Source organism: Lithobates pipiens, unplaced genomic scaffold, assembly GCF_037356315.1.
Source record: "Lithobates pipiens isolate NorthernLeopardFrog02 unplaced genomic scaffold, aLitPip1_a1.2 Scaffold_30, whole genome shotgun sequence".
Taxonomy (NCBI): Eukaryota; Metazoa; Chordata; class Amphibia; order Anura; family Ranidae; genus Lithobates; species Lithobates pipiens.
In genome coordinates this window covers 95,865,436-95,882,372 of record NW_027507791.1, presented here as the reverse complement: position 1 = coordinate 95,882,372, position 16,937 = coordinate 95,865,436, and the positions used below count along the sequence as shown (strand labels likewise).

At 41.5% G+C, this 16,937-nt stretch overlaps 1 protein-coding gene across 2 annotated transcripts in view; it reads right to left on the bottom strand.

Moving 5' to 3' along the window:
- Positions 1-16,937, bottom strand: part of EIF2AK4 (eukaryotic translation initiation factor 2 alpha kinase 4) — a 156,732-nt gene that overhangs the window by 45,005 nt on the left and 94,790 nt on the right. For both annotated transcript variants that reach the window (XM_077464652.1, XM_077464653.1), the window contains exons 22-28: positions 16,381-16,456; positions 15,537-15,658; positions 13,578-13,627; positions 10,008-10,176; positions 5,547-5,663; positions 5,175-5,240; positions 3,014-3,190 (exon numbers count right to left, since the gene is read on the bottom strand). In XM_077464652.1, the coding sequence (XP_077320778.1) occupies positions 3,014-3,190; positions 5,175-5,240; positions 5,547-5,663; positions 10,008-10,176; positions 13,578-13,627; positions 15,537-15,658; positions 16,381-16,456 (777 nt within the window). The remainder of the gene's footprint in view (positions 1-3,013; positions 3,191-5,174; positions 5,241-5,546; positions 5,664-10,007; positions 10,177-13,577; positions 13,628-15,536; positions 15,659-16,380; positions 16,457-16,937) is intronic.

The following is a 16,937-nucleotide window of genomic DNA, read 5'->3' as shown; positions in this document are numbered from 1 at the left end:
CGCATGGGTGTTCACACCATGCGATCCAAGTTTGCAGATCGCACTGCGATATGCGAACTGATCTGGGGGTGTCATTAACATTTCACTGACACTCCCAGCAGTTCGCATAGGGCAGTGTGAACTGCCGCCGGGAGGCATGCGATGCGGGAACCCGCCGTGCATTCGTGGCGTTCCCGCATCGCTCCAGTGTGAACCCAGCCTAATAAGCGATCGTTTTTCTGATCGCTGTATTAGTGTCACAGGTGACGCTAGTTAGGCAGGTAGGTATTTAGGTTCGCCGCAGCTTTTTATAGCGCCAGGGACCCCCATATACTACCGCATAAAGCCCCCTGATTGCCCCCTAGTTAACCCTTTCACCAGTGATCACCATATAACTGTTACAGGTGACGCTGGTTGGTTAGTTATTTTTTTATAGTTTCAGGGCACCCGCCATTTATTACCTAGTCTCACTAGTGTACCCCTAAATTTAGGGGTGTCTACTTTCCAAAATGGGGTCATTTGGGGGGGGGGTTTGTGCCATCTTGGCATTTTATGGCCTTCAAAACTGTAACGCCCTTAGAAAGCCTGAAGGCGGTGCTTGGTTTTCGGGGCCCCGTACGCGGCTAGGCTCCCAAAAAGTCCCACATATGTGGTATCCCCGTACTCAGGAGAAGCAGCAGAATTTATTTTGGGGTGTCATTTCACATATGCCCATGGCATGCGTGAGCAATATATCATTTAGTGACAACTTTGTGAAAAAAAAAAAAAAAAAAAAAGTTTGTAATTTTCCCGCAACTTGTGGCAAAATATAAAATATTCCATGGACTCAACATGCCTCTCAGCAAATAGCTTGGGGTGTCTACTTTCTAAAATGGGGTCATTTGTGGGGGTTTTGTGCCATCTTGGCATTTTATGGCCTTCAAAACTGTAATAGGTAGTGAGAAGTGAACTCAAAAATTTACGCCCTTAGAAAGCCTGAAGGCGGTGCTTGGTTTTCGGGGCCCCGTACGCGGCTAGGCTCCCAAAAAGTCCCACATATGTGGCATCCCCGTACTCAGGAGAAGCAGCAGAATTTATTTTGGGGTGTCATTTCACATATGCCCATAGCATGTGTGAGCAATATATCATTTAGTGACAACTTTGTGTAAAAAAAAAAAAAAAAATTTTTTTTTGTCATTATTCAATCGCTTGAGGCAAAAAAATAAAATATTCAATGGGCTCAACATGCCTCTTATCAATTTCCTTAGGGGGTCTACTTTCCAAAATGGGGTCATTTGGGGGGGTTTTGTACTGCCCTGCCAATTTAGCACCTCAAGAAATGAGATAGGCAGTCGTAAACTAAAAGCTGTGTAAATTCCAGAAAACGTGCCTTAGTTTGTAGATGTGACAACTTTTGCGCAAACCAATAAATATACAATTATTGACTTTTTTTTTACCAAAGACATGTGGCTGAATACATTTTGGCCTAAATCTATGACTAAAATTGAGTTTATTGGATTTTTCTAATAACAAAAAGTAGAAAATATCATTTTTTTTCAAAATTTGCGGTCTTTTTACGTTTATATCGCAAAAAATAAAAATCGCAGAGGCAATCAAATACCATCAAAAGAAAGCTCTATTTGTGGGAAGAAAAGGACGCAAATTTTGTTTGGGTACAACATTGCATGACCGCGCAATTACCAGTTAAAGCAGCGCAGTGCCAAAGTGTAAAAAGACCTCTGGTCATTTACCAGCAAAATGGTCCGGTCTGAAAGTGGTTAAGGGGTTTCAGATGCCAGGAGGCGGGGTCTATGATCATGTAACCCCTGTGACTGGCTGTCACAGCAGCCAAATGATCGTAAAGCTCCCGCTCGCAAGAAGCTGCCTTTGCTGGACACCTCATGAAAATGCTAGCTGCCTAGCTACCGTGCTGATCCTCTTGCTCCAAAGTTTTGTGGGTCACTAACCCAGAACTAGAGAATGCAGATAAGTAGCTCTGGTTTTATATATTGCAAATGTGTTCTGAGTCAGTGACTTAGAAAAGGATTAAAGTCAAAAATCAGTAAGACAATTAGTCAAACAGGTCAGCAATGGCACTCCTGATGATCATGGTCACCGAGACAGAAAGCGAAGGGTAATTCAAAATGTTATTGTTGTCATGAAAGCAAGAGAAGAGGAGTAAACTTCCAATGGGGATAAATGTTCTGGGGTAACAATTAACTAAGAGGAAAATTCCCTTAATTCTGTGGCAATTTCATCTTATTCCTATTCCATCTTCAAGACAGAAAGGCAATAGCTATTCCCCCCAGCAGAGCACAGCTATAAAAAGAATAACTTCATAGAGCAGTTGATGGCGAACCTTGGCACCCCAGATGTTTTGGAACTACATTTCCCATGATGCTCATGCACTCTGCAGTGTAGCGGAGCATCATGGGAAATGTAGTTCCAAAACATCTGGGGTGCCAAGGTTCGCCATCACTGTCATAGATGAATTTAACCATTCCCTACTCTATCCAAAATAAAAAATAAAAAGTTGGCTTCTAAATTCTCAACCAGTTGTACTGAGCTTATTCAAGAATCCCAATGCCAAGAAACCTGGAGCTTACATGCAGCTGAGGACTCTGTCCCTGTCCCCATGAGGCAGGACTAGGTATCTGAACAGACAAGCGCCAAAGCCGTCACATGCCAGGAAGAGTCGTCATTCTAGGTATTTTTTTTTTTGCTTCTAAGTAGCCAAACTTTAGATGACCTTCCACTTTAGATGACTTCTCGTCCACTCAAGTTGGGCTTAGACAAAATAAAGCTAAATACTATAAGGGCGGCAGTTTTCATAAGACAATATAGTTCTAATAATTTAAGTCTTTTTTTTCAGAGTTGTGTATACGCTCAATTATGATTGGTTCTATATTAAAAAAAAAAAACATACACGCTGTCCTTCCTCTAGTACAAATTAGTAAAGGAAGGCTATGATAGGATGCTTTTGAAACTAGACACTATCCCTTATATTTAGTACTGTATATGTTCATAACATTTCCTATTTTCAGTAGATTCTCACCTGAGACTTAATGCCCAGCCTCTTAACTAGTCCAATGATCTCCTCTAGGTCCTTCAGGCCTTGCTTTGCCAGGACGCCAACCCCCAATTTCTGCTTTGTCAGAGAGGCCATCGTTGCCGCAAGCTCATGGAGCTCTCCTTTCTGCTCAATAAACTTATAAAGTCGATTCAGCTGGAACTGAAAGAAGAAATAAACACTAAAGTATAACTTTTGTTTAATAAATAGCTGGGCAACAGCAAAAAACACATTCATAGGTCAATACGCCTATCGCTACTATAGTGTCTCAATCTGTACTAAATGGTAAAGGAAGCCTAGGAGGTGCTGCTGACAAGGGTTACTGCTAGAGTGTACAGAAATGCAGAGTGTTTCTAGAGGGAAAACCCAATATACACATACACGCCTTTAAAGTGCAAGTTTACGTGGACACCTCCAAAATTTACATGCATTAAACAAATATGGAACAGATGTAACAACAAAATAATTTACCTGTATGCTATACTAACAAAAAAACACCACAATGTGTGATAATGGTTCCCTCTCGGAATTTCTGAAACAATTTGCAATAACTGGGGGCCTCTTCTGCGCTATGTCTCTATGCAGGGTCTTTCTGCGTTCTGGGGGACCCTCTTCAGCACTTTGTTTCAATGCAGGTGCCGATATGTGGTGCCCCGTCTGCTCCAAGGTGTCCACGCACACGTGTTGTCTGTGTAGAGGAGTGAGGCCGGGAGTGCTCCGTGTGCCAGCCTGGGGGCCCCTCTGCTTAGGCAGCCTGTATTGATTGTTCAAAGTGGGGACCAGGCCCCGGGACCCTCACTCCTCAATGCTCATCAAATGCAGCCTTACCAGCAATGCAAACTCATAAGTGTCTGGATGGGTCTTGGCTTTGAATATCCTGCCACCCGTCCTCCAGTTACTCGGTCCTCCTCCTCCAGGTCCCGCCTCCTATAATACACATCACACTGATTCAATTTGCCAGGATTGGATCAGTGTTCCGCCTATCACTGGAGTCTAGGAGGCGAGACTTTGTTACCGCAGCCCTGCTTGAGGAGGAGACCAAGGGAGGGGAGGACGGACATGCCGGGATGACAACTCCCCCCAATGTGTGCATCTGGGGCGTACCGCCCCCACCCCCACACAGCCTGCCACAGCTCGCACTCCTGCAGGAGGCGGCTGCTAACGAGAATGGTGTTCCTGCTGTGGAGAAAGTATAAGAATGCCATTCCCATGCATTCCTGCAGGATTTGAGCTCTGCTTTTATACCATATAGGTTATCACAATGCTTTGTCAAGTGTAGTGTGAGCAGCTGTATATTCTATATACAGATTTAGCACAGTATTATATTATCAAAGAAAAACTAAATATAAGTAAAGATCTGAACCAAAAAGTTGTAAGCAACTACATGACAAATTTTAATGTAGAAATATGTAAAATAATGCATTTGGGTGGCAAAAATATGAATGCAATCTATACACTGGGGGGAGAACCTCTGGGGGAATCTAGGATGGAAAAGGACCTGGGGGTAGATGATGGGCTCAGCAACGGCATGCAATGCCAAGCTGCTGCTAACAAAGCAAACAGGATATTGGTATGTATTAAAAAGGGGATCAACTCCAGGGATAAAGCGATAATTCTCCCACTCTACAAGACTCTGGTCCGGCCGCACCTAGAGTATGCTGTCCAGTTCTGGACACCAGTCCTCAGGAAGGATGTACCTGAAATAGAGTGAGTACAAATGGGAACAAAGCTAATAAAGGGACTGGAGGATATTAGCACTGAATTTATTCTCTCTGGAGAAGAGACGAGATTTCAATTTACAAATACCGTACTGGTGACCTCACAATAGGCATACAACTTTTTTTGTGGAAGGGAGTTTAACAAGACTTGTGGCCACCCATTAAAATTAGAAGAAAAGAGGTTTAACCTTAAACTACGTAGAGGGTTCTTTACTGTAAGAGCGGTAGTCCATAAAATGTTGTGTGTTCTCTCAGACCACGAGACTTAGGAGCTGAGTGCATTTGTGGCTGATCATAGTTTTTTCTATATTTACAGGGTCTTTAAAGGGGTAAAACATGAGAAAATGTGCATGCTTTGCATATATGTACTGCACGTTTGTTTTGCCCTCACAAACACGAAGATCATTTTTCATATCAAATTCACTTACATTGTTCTGAGAGAGAGAAAGGTTGCAGAATTTGGCCTCCACTTCTCTTTTAGTGAGTTTTTCAATCTAGAAAGAAAAAACAACGTTAGGTTAACATAAGGTGAACAGTTTAACAGCGCTGAATCAAAACTCATGAGAGTGCAGATTATGAAGTACCAGATGAAGAATGACTACTTGCACTAGCATTAAAAAGCATGAATTTACCAATGTGAATAAATGGCGTGTTATTTTCCATGACAATCGCTACTTTGAGATTTTGCAGTAATTGTGGAAAAGAAAAGTAAATAATGATCGTAATAGCTTAGTGAATAAGGTATATTGTATGAAGCCCAGTAACATAGGGTAACTTAATCGGGTAACCTGAGCACTTACCATAGCATCATAAAGAATATTGTACACTTGGATAAGCTTATCTTCTGGCACACCACAGTGGAGGAGAATGGCTTTTAATAAGGATGTGTGATTTAAATGAATACTGTAATTTCTTTCCTGGAATAAAACATGAAAAGAGCTGTTAGAACTGTCACACAACAATGCATGCTTCCTAAAAGCATGCTTTACCAGTGGTTAAGGGAAAGCATTTTAAAGACAAGAGATTCAAGTTTCACTGATGAATTAGGCACACTGGGAACACTGAGTTATGCAACTGGTCCTCTGCAAACTGATGACACTATACTAGTTTATACCACAAAATGGCTGTCTAGACTGTATAAAGTTATGGTAACACATTAGCTTCTGGTGGCAGAGCCTATGGTCAAGCCTCATAAAATGTAGTTACTGGGCCACAGAGACGTGTGGATTTAATGAGTCTCCGCTTAATGGATACAGCAGTCCTAAGTAGATTCTGCTGGATTGCGTCACCCCCTGTCTTCTTACATGACCCCCAATGCAAGTTTTTGATTGGGCCTCTCTTGCACCAGCATGGTAGCTAAACTTAGAAACATAGAAATTCCTGATGAGTGACATGGATTACATTTTCTGTATGATTTTAGTTGCAACCTCCAGTGCAAGAATGTGCCCTTGGGAAGCCCTACAAAGTACAACCCTCATCCAGCCAGTGTAGAAATGGACTATATTGGGCTGGAATTAGATGGTGTATGACCACCCTATGCTGCAGCTATGGTTTGCAAAAGAATAAAAAAAACTTGCTTTCATATAGTCTATGCTGGTATTCTACTTAAGTAGACTATCTTAAAGTGACTGTAAATCTTTTTTTTTTTAAACATACATATCATACTTCCCTCCACTGTGCAGTTTGTTTTGCACAGTGTGGCCCTGAAACTCGTCTTCTGGGGTCCCTCTGCGGCGCTCGTGGCTCCTCCTTGCATCGGTAAACCCCCTAGGTGAAGCACTCTCCCTGAAGTGCTCCCGAGTCCATCATTTGCATGCATAGACACAGAATGCCGGACTCGGCCTGTCATTGGTCTAGATTGACAGCAGCGGGAGCCAATGGCTGCACTGCTATCAATCTATCCAATCAAGAGCCGAGAACCGCAGGCAGAGAGGAAGAGCACGTCTCCGCCATGGGAACAAACGGACTCAGGTGAGTAAAATGGGGGGCAGTCAGTGTCAGAAGTTTTTCACCTTAATGCATAGGATGCATTAAGGTGAAAAAACACGAGGGTTTACAACCCCTTTAACCACTTGCTGACCCAGTACATATATTGCAGCAGGTTGGCACATGATGTGCCTGCAACGGGTTTAGGAGCACACAGCACACCTACCCGCCCCCCACGAGCAGCACAGCAGATATTGATTCTCTGAGGTTTGGTAATTATGTGATCGATATGCGATTAAATTATCACAATGTCAACAAAGCTGTTATGAATGAATTCATTCATATCATCTGTGTTTGGCCCACAGCTATCACACAGTACATGGGCCAATCACAGCATCTTGTATATGTGTGATAAGCTGTAGCCAATAACAGATCACTAGTGATCACAGCCATCATGAATGGTTAACCCATTTATGACAGTTGAAAACTTTTCTGTTACAATAATATTCACGGTAACAAACAAAATGTAAAAAAAAAAAAAAAAATCCCTGATCACACCCCCAGGGTAGTACAGTTTTAATAGTTTAAACTTGAATGAAAAAGTATTTATTTTTTTAAACATACTGTCACCAGTCTTTGTCCCTAATCACCGCCACACCAGTCATATGATGACGCTGCACTGGTAACAGTATGTAAAAAAAAATAAAAAATTGTGAACAAAAAAAAATACATTTTATTCAATGTGTTCATTTAAAAAAAAATTTGAACAGAAAATGACAACTTCCAAAAGCTCACTGTGCTTCTTACTAAATGCCTCCGACTGGCTACTTTCCAAAAAGGGGTTATATAGGGGCAATATGAACTGTCTCAATATTTATCGACTTTCCCCCCTTCCTGCCCAGCCCAATTTTCAGCTTTCAGCACGGTGGCATTTTAAATGGCAATTGTGCGGTCATGCTACACTGTACCCAAACAAACTTTTTATAATTTTGGTCCCAGAAATAGAGCTTTCTTTTAGTGGTATTTGATCACCACTGGGTTTTGTATTCTTTGCTAAACAAATAAAATAAGACCAAAAATGTTGAAAAAAAAAGTGTTTCTTTGTTTTTGTTATAACATTTTGTAAGTAAGTTTTCTCTTTCACTGATAAGACTGCACTGACGGGCACTGATAAGGTGACACTGATAGGCAATGAAGAGGCATGAATATGCAGCATTGATGGGAACCGATAGATGAGGAGACACTTTTATTATTTTCTCCTCAAAAGTGAACTGATCCTTTAAAGGCCTTAAGAAATGAGATAAGCAATCAGTACATCAGAACTGATCCATTTTCAAATATATATCCTATAGTTTGTAGACGCTATCATTTTCACACAAACCAATATACACTTATTGGTATTTCTTTTACCAAAGACATGTAGCAAAATACATTTTGGCCTAAATTTATGACGAAATTTTGATGTTATTGGATATGTTTTATGACAAAGTTGAAAATATTGTTTTTTTTTTCCCTAAAACTTTCAATCTTTTTTCATTTATATTGCAAAAAATAAAAAACCCAGTGGTGATCAAATACCACCAAAAGAAAGCTCTATATGTAGCACAGTGCTGAATAGCAAAAAAATAGCCTGGTCATGAAGGGGGTAAAACCTTCCGGAGGTGAAATGGCTAAAAATACCACTGGATTCTTCCAAAACATGGTGGTGTGAAAAAAAGGTCAATGAATACATGCAGTTCTGCTATCTATCATGCCAGCATGCTTTCCTGCACACGGGCAATTTAAAAATATATATTGAACATTATTCTACATACAGCAATCTACCACAGCCTACATCATCAAAGTGCACATTGCATGGGGAGCAAAGCATTTGATATGTACTTTGAAAGTCTCAATGACGTCAATTAGGGCTGGTCAGGCATAGAATTAATCCCACTGAGTATTAATACTTTACAGATTCTAATACATGTTAAAGGAACATAGAATCTAGAAACAGAATATCATAATATGAATAATCCTTGAAGTGTACAATAAATTTGATTTATAAAAATAATTCTATATCAGCTGCTTCAGATGAACTTAAAAGAGTAAAATTAAGATCAATATAAGAGCCCTTTCACACTGCCGGCGCTAGTTTTAGCGGCGCTTTACTGTTGTTCTTGCGGTGCTTTTCACCCCCGCTAGCAGCCAAATAAAGGGTTAAAAGCGCCTGCAAAGCGGTGCTGACCATTGAGATCAATGAGCAGAGGCATTTTACACCGCTCCTACAGCGCCTCAAAGAAGCTGCCTACAGGACTTTTTTTGGTGTCCTGTCCTGCCAGTGCAGCGCTCCAGTGTGGCGATTTACAAGCGATATTCTTAGTGCTAAAGCGCCTGAAAACCACCTCCAGTGTGAAAGGAGTATAACAGAAGCACCAAGATTTTAAAGAAAGGCTGTTATTACAAGGCATAATGAATTTTGCAAGCTTAAAAACCATATACATTTCATGTTGATGCTTAAATCAGACCCTTCCCCACCTTGTAAAAATGTACTTGTAAAGAAAACTTTTATGCCTCGTACACACGACCGCACTTTCTGGCAGAAAAGGTCAGACGGAATCATTTCATCGGATATTACGATCATGTGTGGGCTTCAGCTGACTTTTTTTTTTCAAAACGTTGGACGGACCTGGAAATAGTACAGGTTTTAAATCTTTCCGACGGAATCAATTCCTATCGGGAGAACTGTTCATCTGTATGCTGGTCCGACGGAAAAAAAACAACGCAAGGGCAGCTATTGGCTACTGGCTATTGAACTTCCTTTTCTAGTCCCGTCGTACGTCATCGCATTAGAAACAAACGGACTTTGGTGTGATTGTGTGTAGGCAAGTCCGTTTGGTCGGAACTCCGTCGGAAAGACCGTCAGAGTTTATTCTGACGGAAAGTCCGGTCGTGTGTATGCGGAATAAGACTTTATACTTGCCTTACCCCCACCTCATGCCTGCGGCACCTAGGCAAGTGTGATGTTATGCTTCTTCTGGCAAGATTGTGGGGAATACAGGGCAGCTCAAAACACCCAAGACTTGCAAAAGATTCTCATTGGTATTGAGCTAGTCTGTATTTCTCGAGGATCTTCCTAGATGATTGGTCACACCCCACATGCAGAAGATGGCAGTAAAGGAAGTATAAATCTAATATTTTTCTTTGCAGCTATCTTTTGCACATTCTATCAGCATGATTTTTACAGAGGTATGGGGCTAGATAGTACCCCTTGCATTGTACTGTAAGGCCCCCTTCAAGCCCTCATGGGTATTTTCACTCAATGTTATTTGCTACTCCCACTGTGAGAACCATACCTGTAACACTGGGAATTCCTGAATTATCTCATATATTGTGTAGATAGTCTCTGCAGTAGGCAAGTAGCTATTCACAGACGAGGTAATCACATCAAATGCACATTCAGTAAGTTCCTTTGGGTGACAGCGGTTCAATTTGCGTGGCCTAAATACCCTCTCAATACAGTACCTGATGTCATAGAAAAGATAAAAAGCTTAGCATTAAAATGGCTTGAATATTAGTCTTTTCTCCCAACTCACAAGCATGGAATTTTTTTTTTTTTTTTTTTATTCAGGTTCGATACATGTGTTCTTTGAAATCTAGGACTGGCACTTTAGATTTTCACATTCTAAAGCTGCCATGTAAGTAATGGTATATATAGACTGCCATCTAAGTTTTATCACCGTGTTACAGTAACATTGTGTTGCTGGAGCTATTGTCATCATATACTTTCCAAGATGTACAAATGTATATTTTTGTCTGCATTATTCACATCATTTCATTGTTTATGGCAGAATTCTCCGATTTTAGTGCGTTAGATATGCTGCCAACGGAGATATAAAAAAGGAACATTTATGAACACCTTATTTAGGCTGGGTTCACACCTATGTGAATTTGATGCAGGTTTCTCTATGGAGCTGGTTCACATATCTCTGCGGCTGCAGAGCGCACTGCACAGAAACACTGTGTGTCTTTGGCTTTGTTTCAGGGCTCAATTCAGGCAAAGATTTGGCCCTAATTCGCCTCTGAAACTGAGAACAGGGATGCACAGCGCTCCTGTACAATCTGTGGCCGGTTTAGGTGTGAACCGAGCCTTAAAGCTGGAATCAAGCATTCTCATTTTTTGAGGGACACAGAGTTGAGGGACACGGAGGGGCTGATTTACTAAAACCGACGAGTGCGAAATCTGGTGCAGCTTTGCATAGAAACCAATCAGCTTTCAGTTTTTTGTCAAAGCTTAATTAAACAACAGAAGTTAGAAGCCGATTGGCTATCATGAACAGCTGCAGCAGATTTTTCACTCTCCTAGTTAAGTAAATCAACCTTAAAGTCTTTATCCTTTTTATGTTATTCTGCAGCCTATAAGAGGACTGGACACTGGCAAACAAAAATAAAAACTGTAGGCCAGCCCCGTAGAACTGCTCCCAATACCAGTATGCCTCAGATTTTTGCCAGTGTTCTAGGAGGATGGATTTTTTTTTTTTTTATAGCTCTGCTGTCATAAGACCCATTTTTTTTGCTAGCGCCTTTTTCCTTTTCAATTATTTTCTTAAATTAAGACTCTTCTCTATATCTTTGCCAGAGCTTTGTTTCATTAAATTTGTCTCTTCAACTGTGAGTGTCCTCAGTCTTTTAAACTACTTCCTCCAGATGTGGCTGGACTTGCAAAAATAGCCTGGAAAGGACCTTCTGCACTGAGTTTTGCATAGGGTGCTTTCTAGGCTTTATTCTAGTAAACGTTAGCTGAGAACTTTCCAGATCCAAAGCCATTGGCTTTGCCTGTTCTAAATACTTACTCAGTAAGTAAGCCAGTCAACTGAACACGCTTAATTTCCTGCTTCTAACGATTTTGCCTCAGAAGAAGGTGTTAACTCCATGGCACTGAACGTTGACATTATCCACTGGGTGGAATGTCATGCGTATACTCCGCTCTTTCTTTCCCATCATACAGCATCAAGGAAGCATCTCCCTGCTGTTGCTACTTGAAAAGCATCATGTAGAGCTTGAATTTTCAATAAATTCCCGCTGCCTACCCACAGCGACGTTGGTAACCTCCAGCCATTTGACCCTCACCTGTTACTAGCTGACTGGGTTTTGTAAGAGCCTGAAGCCTTGCCTCTTACTCCTGCCTATGTGCTGCCTTACCAGCATGGGGTCACAACCTGTCTGATCCTAGACTTGGGGGGACAGTCCCAATGTACTGAGTTCCCCAATGTACTGTACTCCTTTTTACTAACAGTTCTGGGATTGCTTACAGCACACCTTCTGAAGGCAATGACATCTGCTACCTAGAATCATGGCATCTTCCCTCTGTTCTGTGCTTGGGATTCTCCTCATCTCCATCAAGTGTGGCTGGTCCCCAGGGTGGTTGAGGTTTTTGCCAGTCATGCAAGATTTTTTTTAACCCCGTTAGCCAGTTATTTGTGCTCACCCCTAGAACTGCAAGCCATTAGATGGGGGGAGCCTCACACGGCCACGCTGTTTTAAAATTGTGAAAGCGGGTGCAGGGAGCAAATCCCCCCCTCTGCTAGGGATAAAGGCTGCATATGCTGGAACAAGTTACATGTTCCACCCTAGAATGGGTGGAACATGTAACATATTCAAAAGGTGAACTTATCCTTTAAAAGCAGGCTTACCCTTTGGGTACAGAATGTGCCTTTCTTTAACCACTTCAATACAGGGTATTCCCCCCTTCCTGCCCAGGACCATTTTCAGCGCTGTCACACTTTGAATGACAACTGCGCGGTCATGCAACAGTGTACCCAAACTAAATTGTTTTAATTTTCTTCCCACAAATTAGAGCTTTCTTTTTGTGGTATTTGATCACCTCTGGGGTTTTTATTTTTTGCTAAACAAACTAAAAAAGACCGAAAAAATATTTTTCTTTGTTTCTGTTATAAAATGTTGTTTTCTCCTTCACTGATGGGCACTGATGAAACTGTACTAATGAGTTGGCACTGATGGGCATGGAGTTGGCACTGATAAGGTGGCACTGCTGAAGAGGCACCAATATGTAGAATTGGATGGGCACTGATAGGTGGCACAGATGGATTTGCATGCATTTGTAGGTGGCTCAGAGAGACCATTATTCACCCTTTCCTGTCAAGGTGCATGCCATTAGATCTGCAAGTGCTTCTTGGGATTCGGGATCAGGGATCGGCTTCCAAGATCTGCATAGATGCCATCTCTTTCTTTCGGTTCACATGTTCAAGTTCAACTAGGTAGCTGTGGTGGCCTCATCTGATGCCAGTTTCGTCCTTAAGATGGCTTCTTGAACTACAGGCAGCCCACAGTTCTCTGTGGTTTTCTTCAGCCTGAGCCAGGGTTTGTTGCTCCCCCCTCAGTTGGGCTGCTGTGGATGTCCGGAAAATGAAAAAACTTCCTTTGCCCTCAGAGGACCAAAAGGACAGCAGGATTTTTGTGCTTACCATAAAATCTTTTCATAAAGACTATTGAGAGATACAGGTTCCACCGCTGTGTTTATATCATGTTCTTGGTTCTGCTTTGTCACAAAACAGTGGCATGCTACAAGTAGTTGGGGTTATCCTCGGCTGGCCTACATTGCTTTTGTTTGCCAGTGTCCAACCCTCTAGTGGTCAGCAGTATAACCCAAAAGTTAAAGACTTCATATGTCGCTCAACAGACTTTAGCTAAAGGATATTACGGTTAGTACAAAAACCCTATTATCCCAGGCAATGCACGATCATCTGCATATAAATTTTCTTTTACTATATGGACCATCCCCAATTAGGGAATTATATTTATTTATTTATTTATTTAATTTTTTTACTTAATTTAGTAATATGCCTGGCTCCTTCACACAGACATATTGAAGTTTAGTAATTTACATTTTGATGTTATTTTGTTACCTTTTAATGTTAGTTACATTACTTCTCGCAATATATCGTGCAAAAGGAATCTACAAGAAAGAAAAAAATATTGTTAGTAACCAGTGGTGGCTGGTGCTCAATTTTTCTCAATGGTGCTCACCCACAGCCTTCCGAGCCAGACAGACCCCATCCCCCCCCCCCCCCCAGCCAAACAATCACCCCCATGTCGCTCGATCGACTGCCGCTAACCATCCCCCCCACTTGCTCAACTGCCACTACCCCCCGCTTGATCGCTGCATCGCTCACCTATTGCCCACCAGCCCCTGCACTTACCCCATCCAGATCGCAGCTTCTCCCAGTGTCTCCTCCAGAGTCCCGGCAGTCACTTCTCCTCCCGGCCAATCAGGACTTAGGACCCATGGCTCCCTTATTGGCCGAGAGGAGAACCAGGAGGACAACAGCGAATATTAATTCGCCTCTGGCTCTAATCACGTACTTCTTATAGAAAAAAAATAAAAATAAAACAATGGAATCCATGCGTCCAGCACCCTGGATGTAGATGAGGGGCCATACGTGTCCAAACCCTAAACCAAAAATGTATTGTATTACAGAATACCAGCCTGTAGATGTGTTGTCTGCATTTTTTTTCTTTTTTCAGGCTTTTTTTCAGTTCTTTTCACCTTGCAATCCTGCAATTACACACTTCCTGTCCCCCACATGTCTATGCTTTTTTTCTCCACTATATTTATGGAGGGAGCTATGGTTGTCACACAGTGAGGACTTCAAAAATGCCTGCATTTGTTCATAGCCATTAGATGGCAGATTGATGGGTCTAATAATTTACACAATAAGGTCCTGCGTTTTCTTCTAAGCTCACAGGGAAGGAACAAGCACACTGTACTACTGCCAAGATCAACAGGTATTTTCTGTACTCGCTGAAGGGACTGGCAAACATACATTTTGTTTTTAGGTTTAGATCTGCTTTAATAGGTCTCAAAGCAGTAAGACAAGGTAATGAACAAAAGGTAGCCCATGGCAACTAATCAGCAACCAACTTTCATTCTTACTGTGCAAAACCAATGAAACGTAAAATATGGATAGTTATTTTGGTTAAGGGTGACTCCTGCATTTTCTTTTGCCCAGTATCCATTCATCTGAAGGTGGCAGCATAACCCATGTAGTAATGGCCGTTAACACTTTTGTGTCCTGTGATGTATGATTAAAGAATAAGTTCATATTTCTGAAGATGTTATGCCCATATTTGGGGTGTAACATTCAGAATCCTCCCTCTCGCCCCCGTGACAGCTGGTGGGGGATCCTCTCCTTGAACCCACTGTCACGATTTAAAGTCCTGTCTGCCACCCACGGCAGATAATTTGTAGCTCTCAATGATCTGTGGAGGCGCTGGTGAGCACTCTCGTAGTTTATTGGTTCTTCCTTGTAAAATTACAAAAAGGTACTAAATGGTTGTATTTTAAATAAATGTGATCATGGTAAAAGTCAACTATTTGTTGTTACCATATGATTCACTTTGTTGGCGACAGTGGTGTAGTGGTTAGCACTCTCGCCTAGCAGCAAGAAGGGTTGCTGGTTCGGATCCCAACCACGACACTACCTGCCTGGAGTTTGCATGTTCTCCCTGTGCCTGGGTGGGTTTCCTCTGGATACTCCGGTTTCCTCCCACACTCCAAAGACATGCAGGTAGGTTAATTGGCTTCTTTCCAAAATTGGCCCTAGTATATGAATGGGGATCTTGGATTGTGGGCTCCTTGAGGGTTGGGACCAATGTGACTGTGCAATGTACAGGGATAGGGACAATTGTAGACACTCACTCAGGTTTAACTGGATGGACTGGTGTCTTTATTCAACCTATGTAACATTACTTTAAAGCACTTTTTCCATTTTTACTCTAATGAAAATGCTAAGGTTCTTGGTTTCCAGCAATACAAAACACCAAGTCATAGATCAGTTTATTATATCAACAACCAGAGCACCTACCCTGAGATTATAAGGAAGTGTTACTAGCATGCCACTGTGGTCCATAAAACAGGCCAATTCACCACTTTCAGATGCCATTTTGCTCCGAGGCATCAACAAAGGTGTATGTAGCTTCACAGCACCTAAAAAGAAAAGAAAACCGTTAAAATTACTTGGATCACAGGTGCAGCAGCTCTGTAGCAAGTTTTATTTTAAAACAAAGGTTTATACAAGCATAGAGGGGAAGATTTGAACACCATGTTAGAAGAGTCACTTTATTTTATTTTTTTAAAATTTTCTAACTGCCTGTTCTTGTGATTTGTGTGCCCAAATATCTTCTAAGTTCCAGTGTAGTCACCAGAATAATAATCTTACCAACAAGGCCACAGGCAGCAGCCATTGGCAACTAGTTTTGAACATGCAACCTCTTGATCTTTTACTTCCTTCTCTACTTGGCATGTCAATTAACCAGAGCAAATATGTGCATATCAGTTGTTCCAACATCTCACTGGCTCAGCCCCAGAGCCTGCACCTTCAAAGACAAAGCCACAATGACAGCTTCTCTTTCTATATCCTACCAGTGTAACAATATTATAAAAAAAACTGTTGTGTAGAAGATATCCTGGACCGTAGGCGATACTGTGATATCGTTTTCTGCTTACTCCTGGACACTATAGGCCAACGCATGCAGTGATATCCGATCAGTTCCTTTGACTATGGACAACAAGATATACACAGTATGTGGTGAATGCGACGGGTATTTATAATTTGTGTGCAGCTTTTAGATACACATTTTGCTTTGGAGGACCAAATTGCGAAAACCAAACAGATAATCAATATCAATGTATCGTTGTTTAAAACTTACCGTGTCTTTTAAACACTCTACAGACCGTCTCACACACATGATGATGGATTCTAGCTGAACGGGCAGAGAAACTACCCTAAAAAATAAAGATGATGAAATAATATGATAAGATGATAAACATATTTAAAATATGTTGAGGACAAGGATGTTTAAAGTGGTTGTAAACCCCATTCATGATATCTGACCTGGGCGCAAATATCTGTAGTGTTTACTTATCTCTCGCCAAAGCCCTAAGTGTCAGTGTCTTTCTGCTCCATTCCTCTGTTATCAGCATAACTTCTGATAAGCTCTCCAACACATGAGATAAAAGCAGCTGGAAATTCTGCAAAGCAGCTGGTAACACTTATGTAGGGAGATTTGTTTCATCTCTGTGTATCATCTGAGGCTATTCACTCCACTGGGTATAAGAGAAGGTTTACATCCACTTTAAGGTACACTCAGTTCAAACAAGAATCTAACTTAAAGCCCAACTGTAGTTTATTCAAAAGTCTTTAAAGAATAAAATCAAGGGGCTCAAAATAAAAAAGCTTACTGTTTGTCAACTTTGTAAAGCTGCC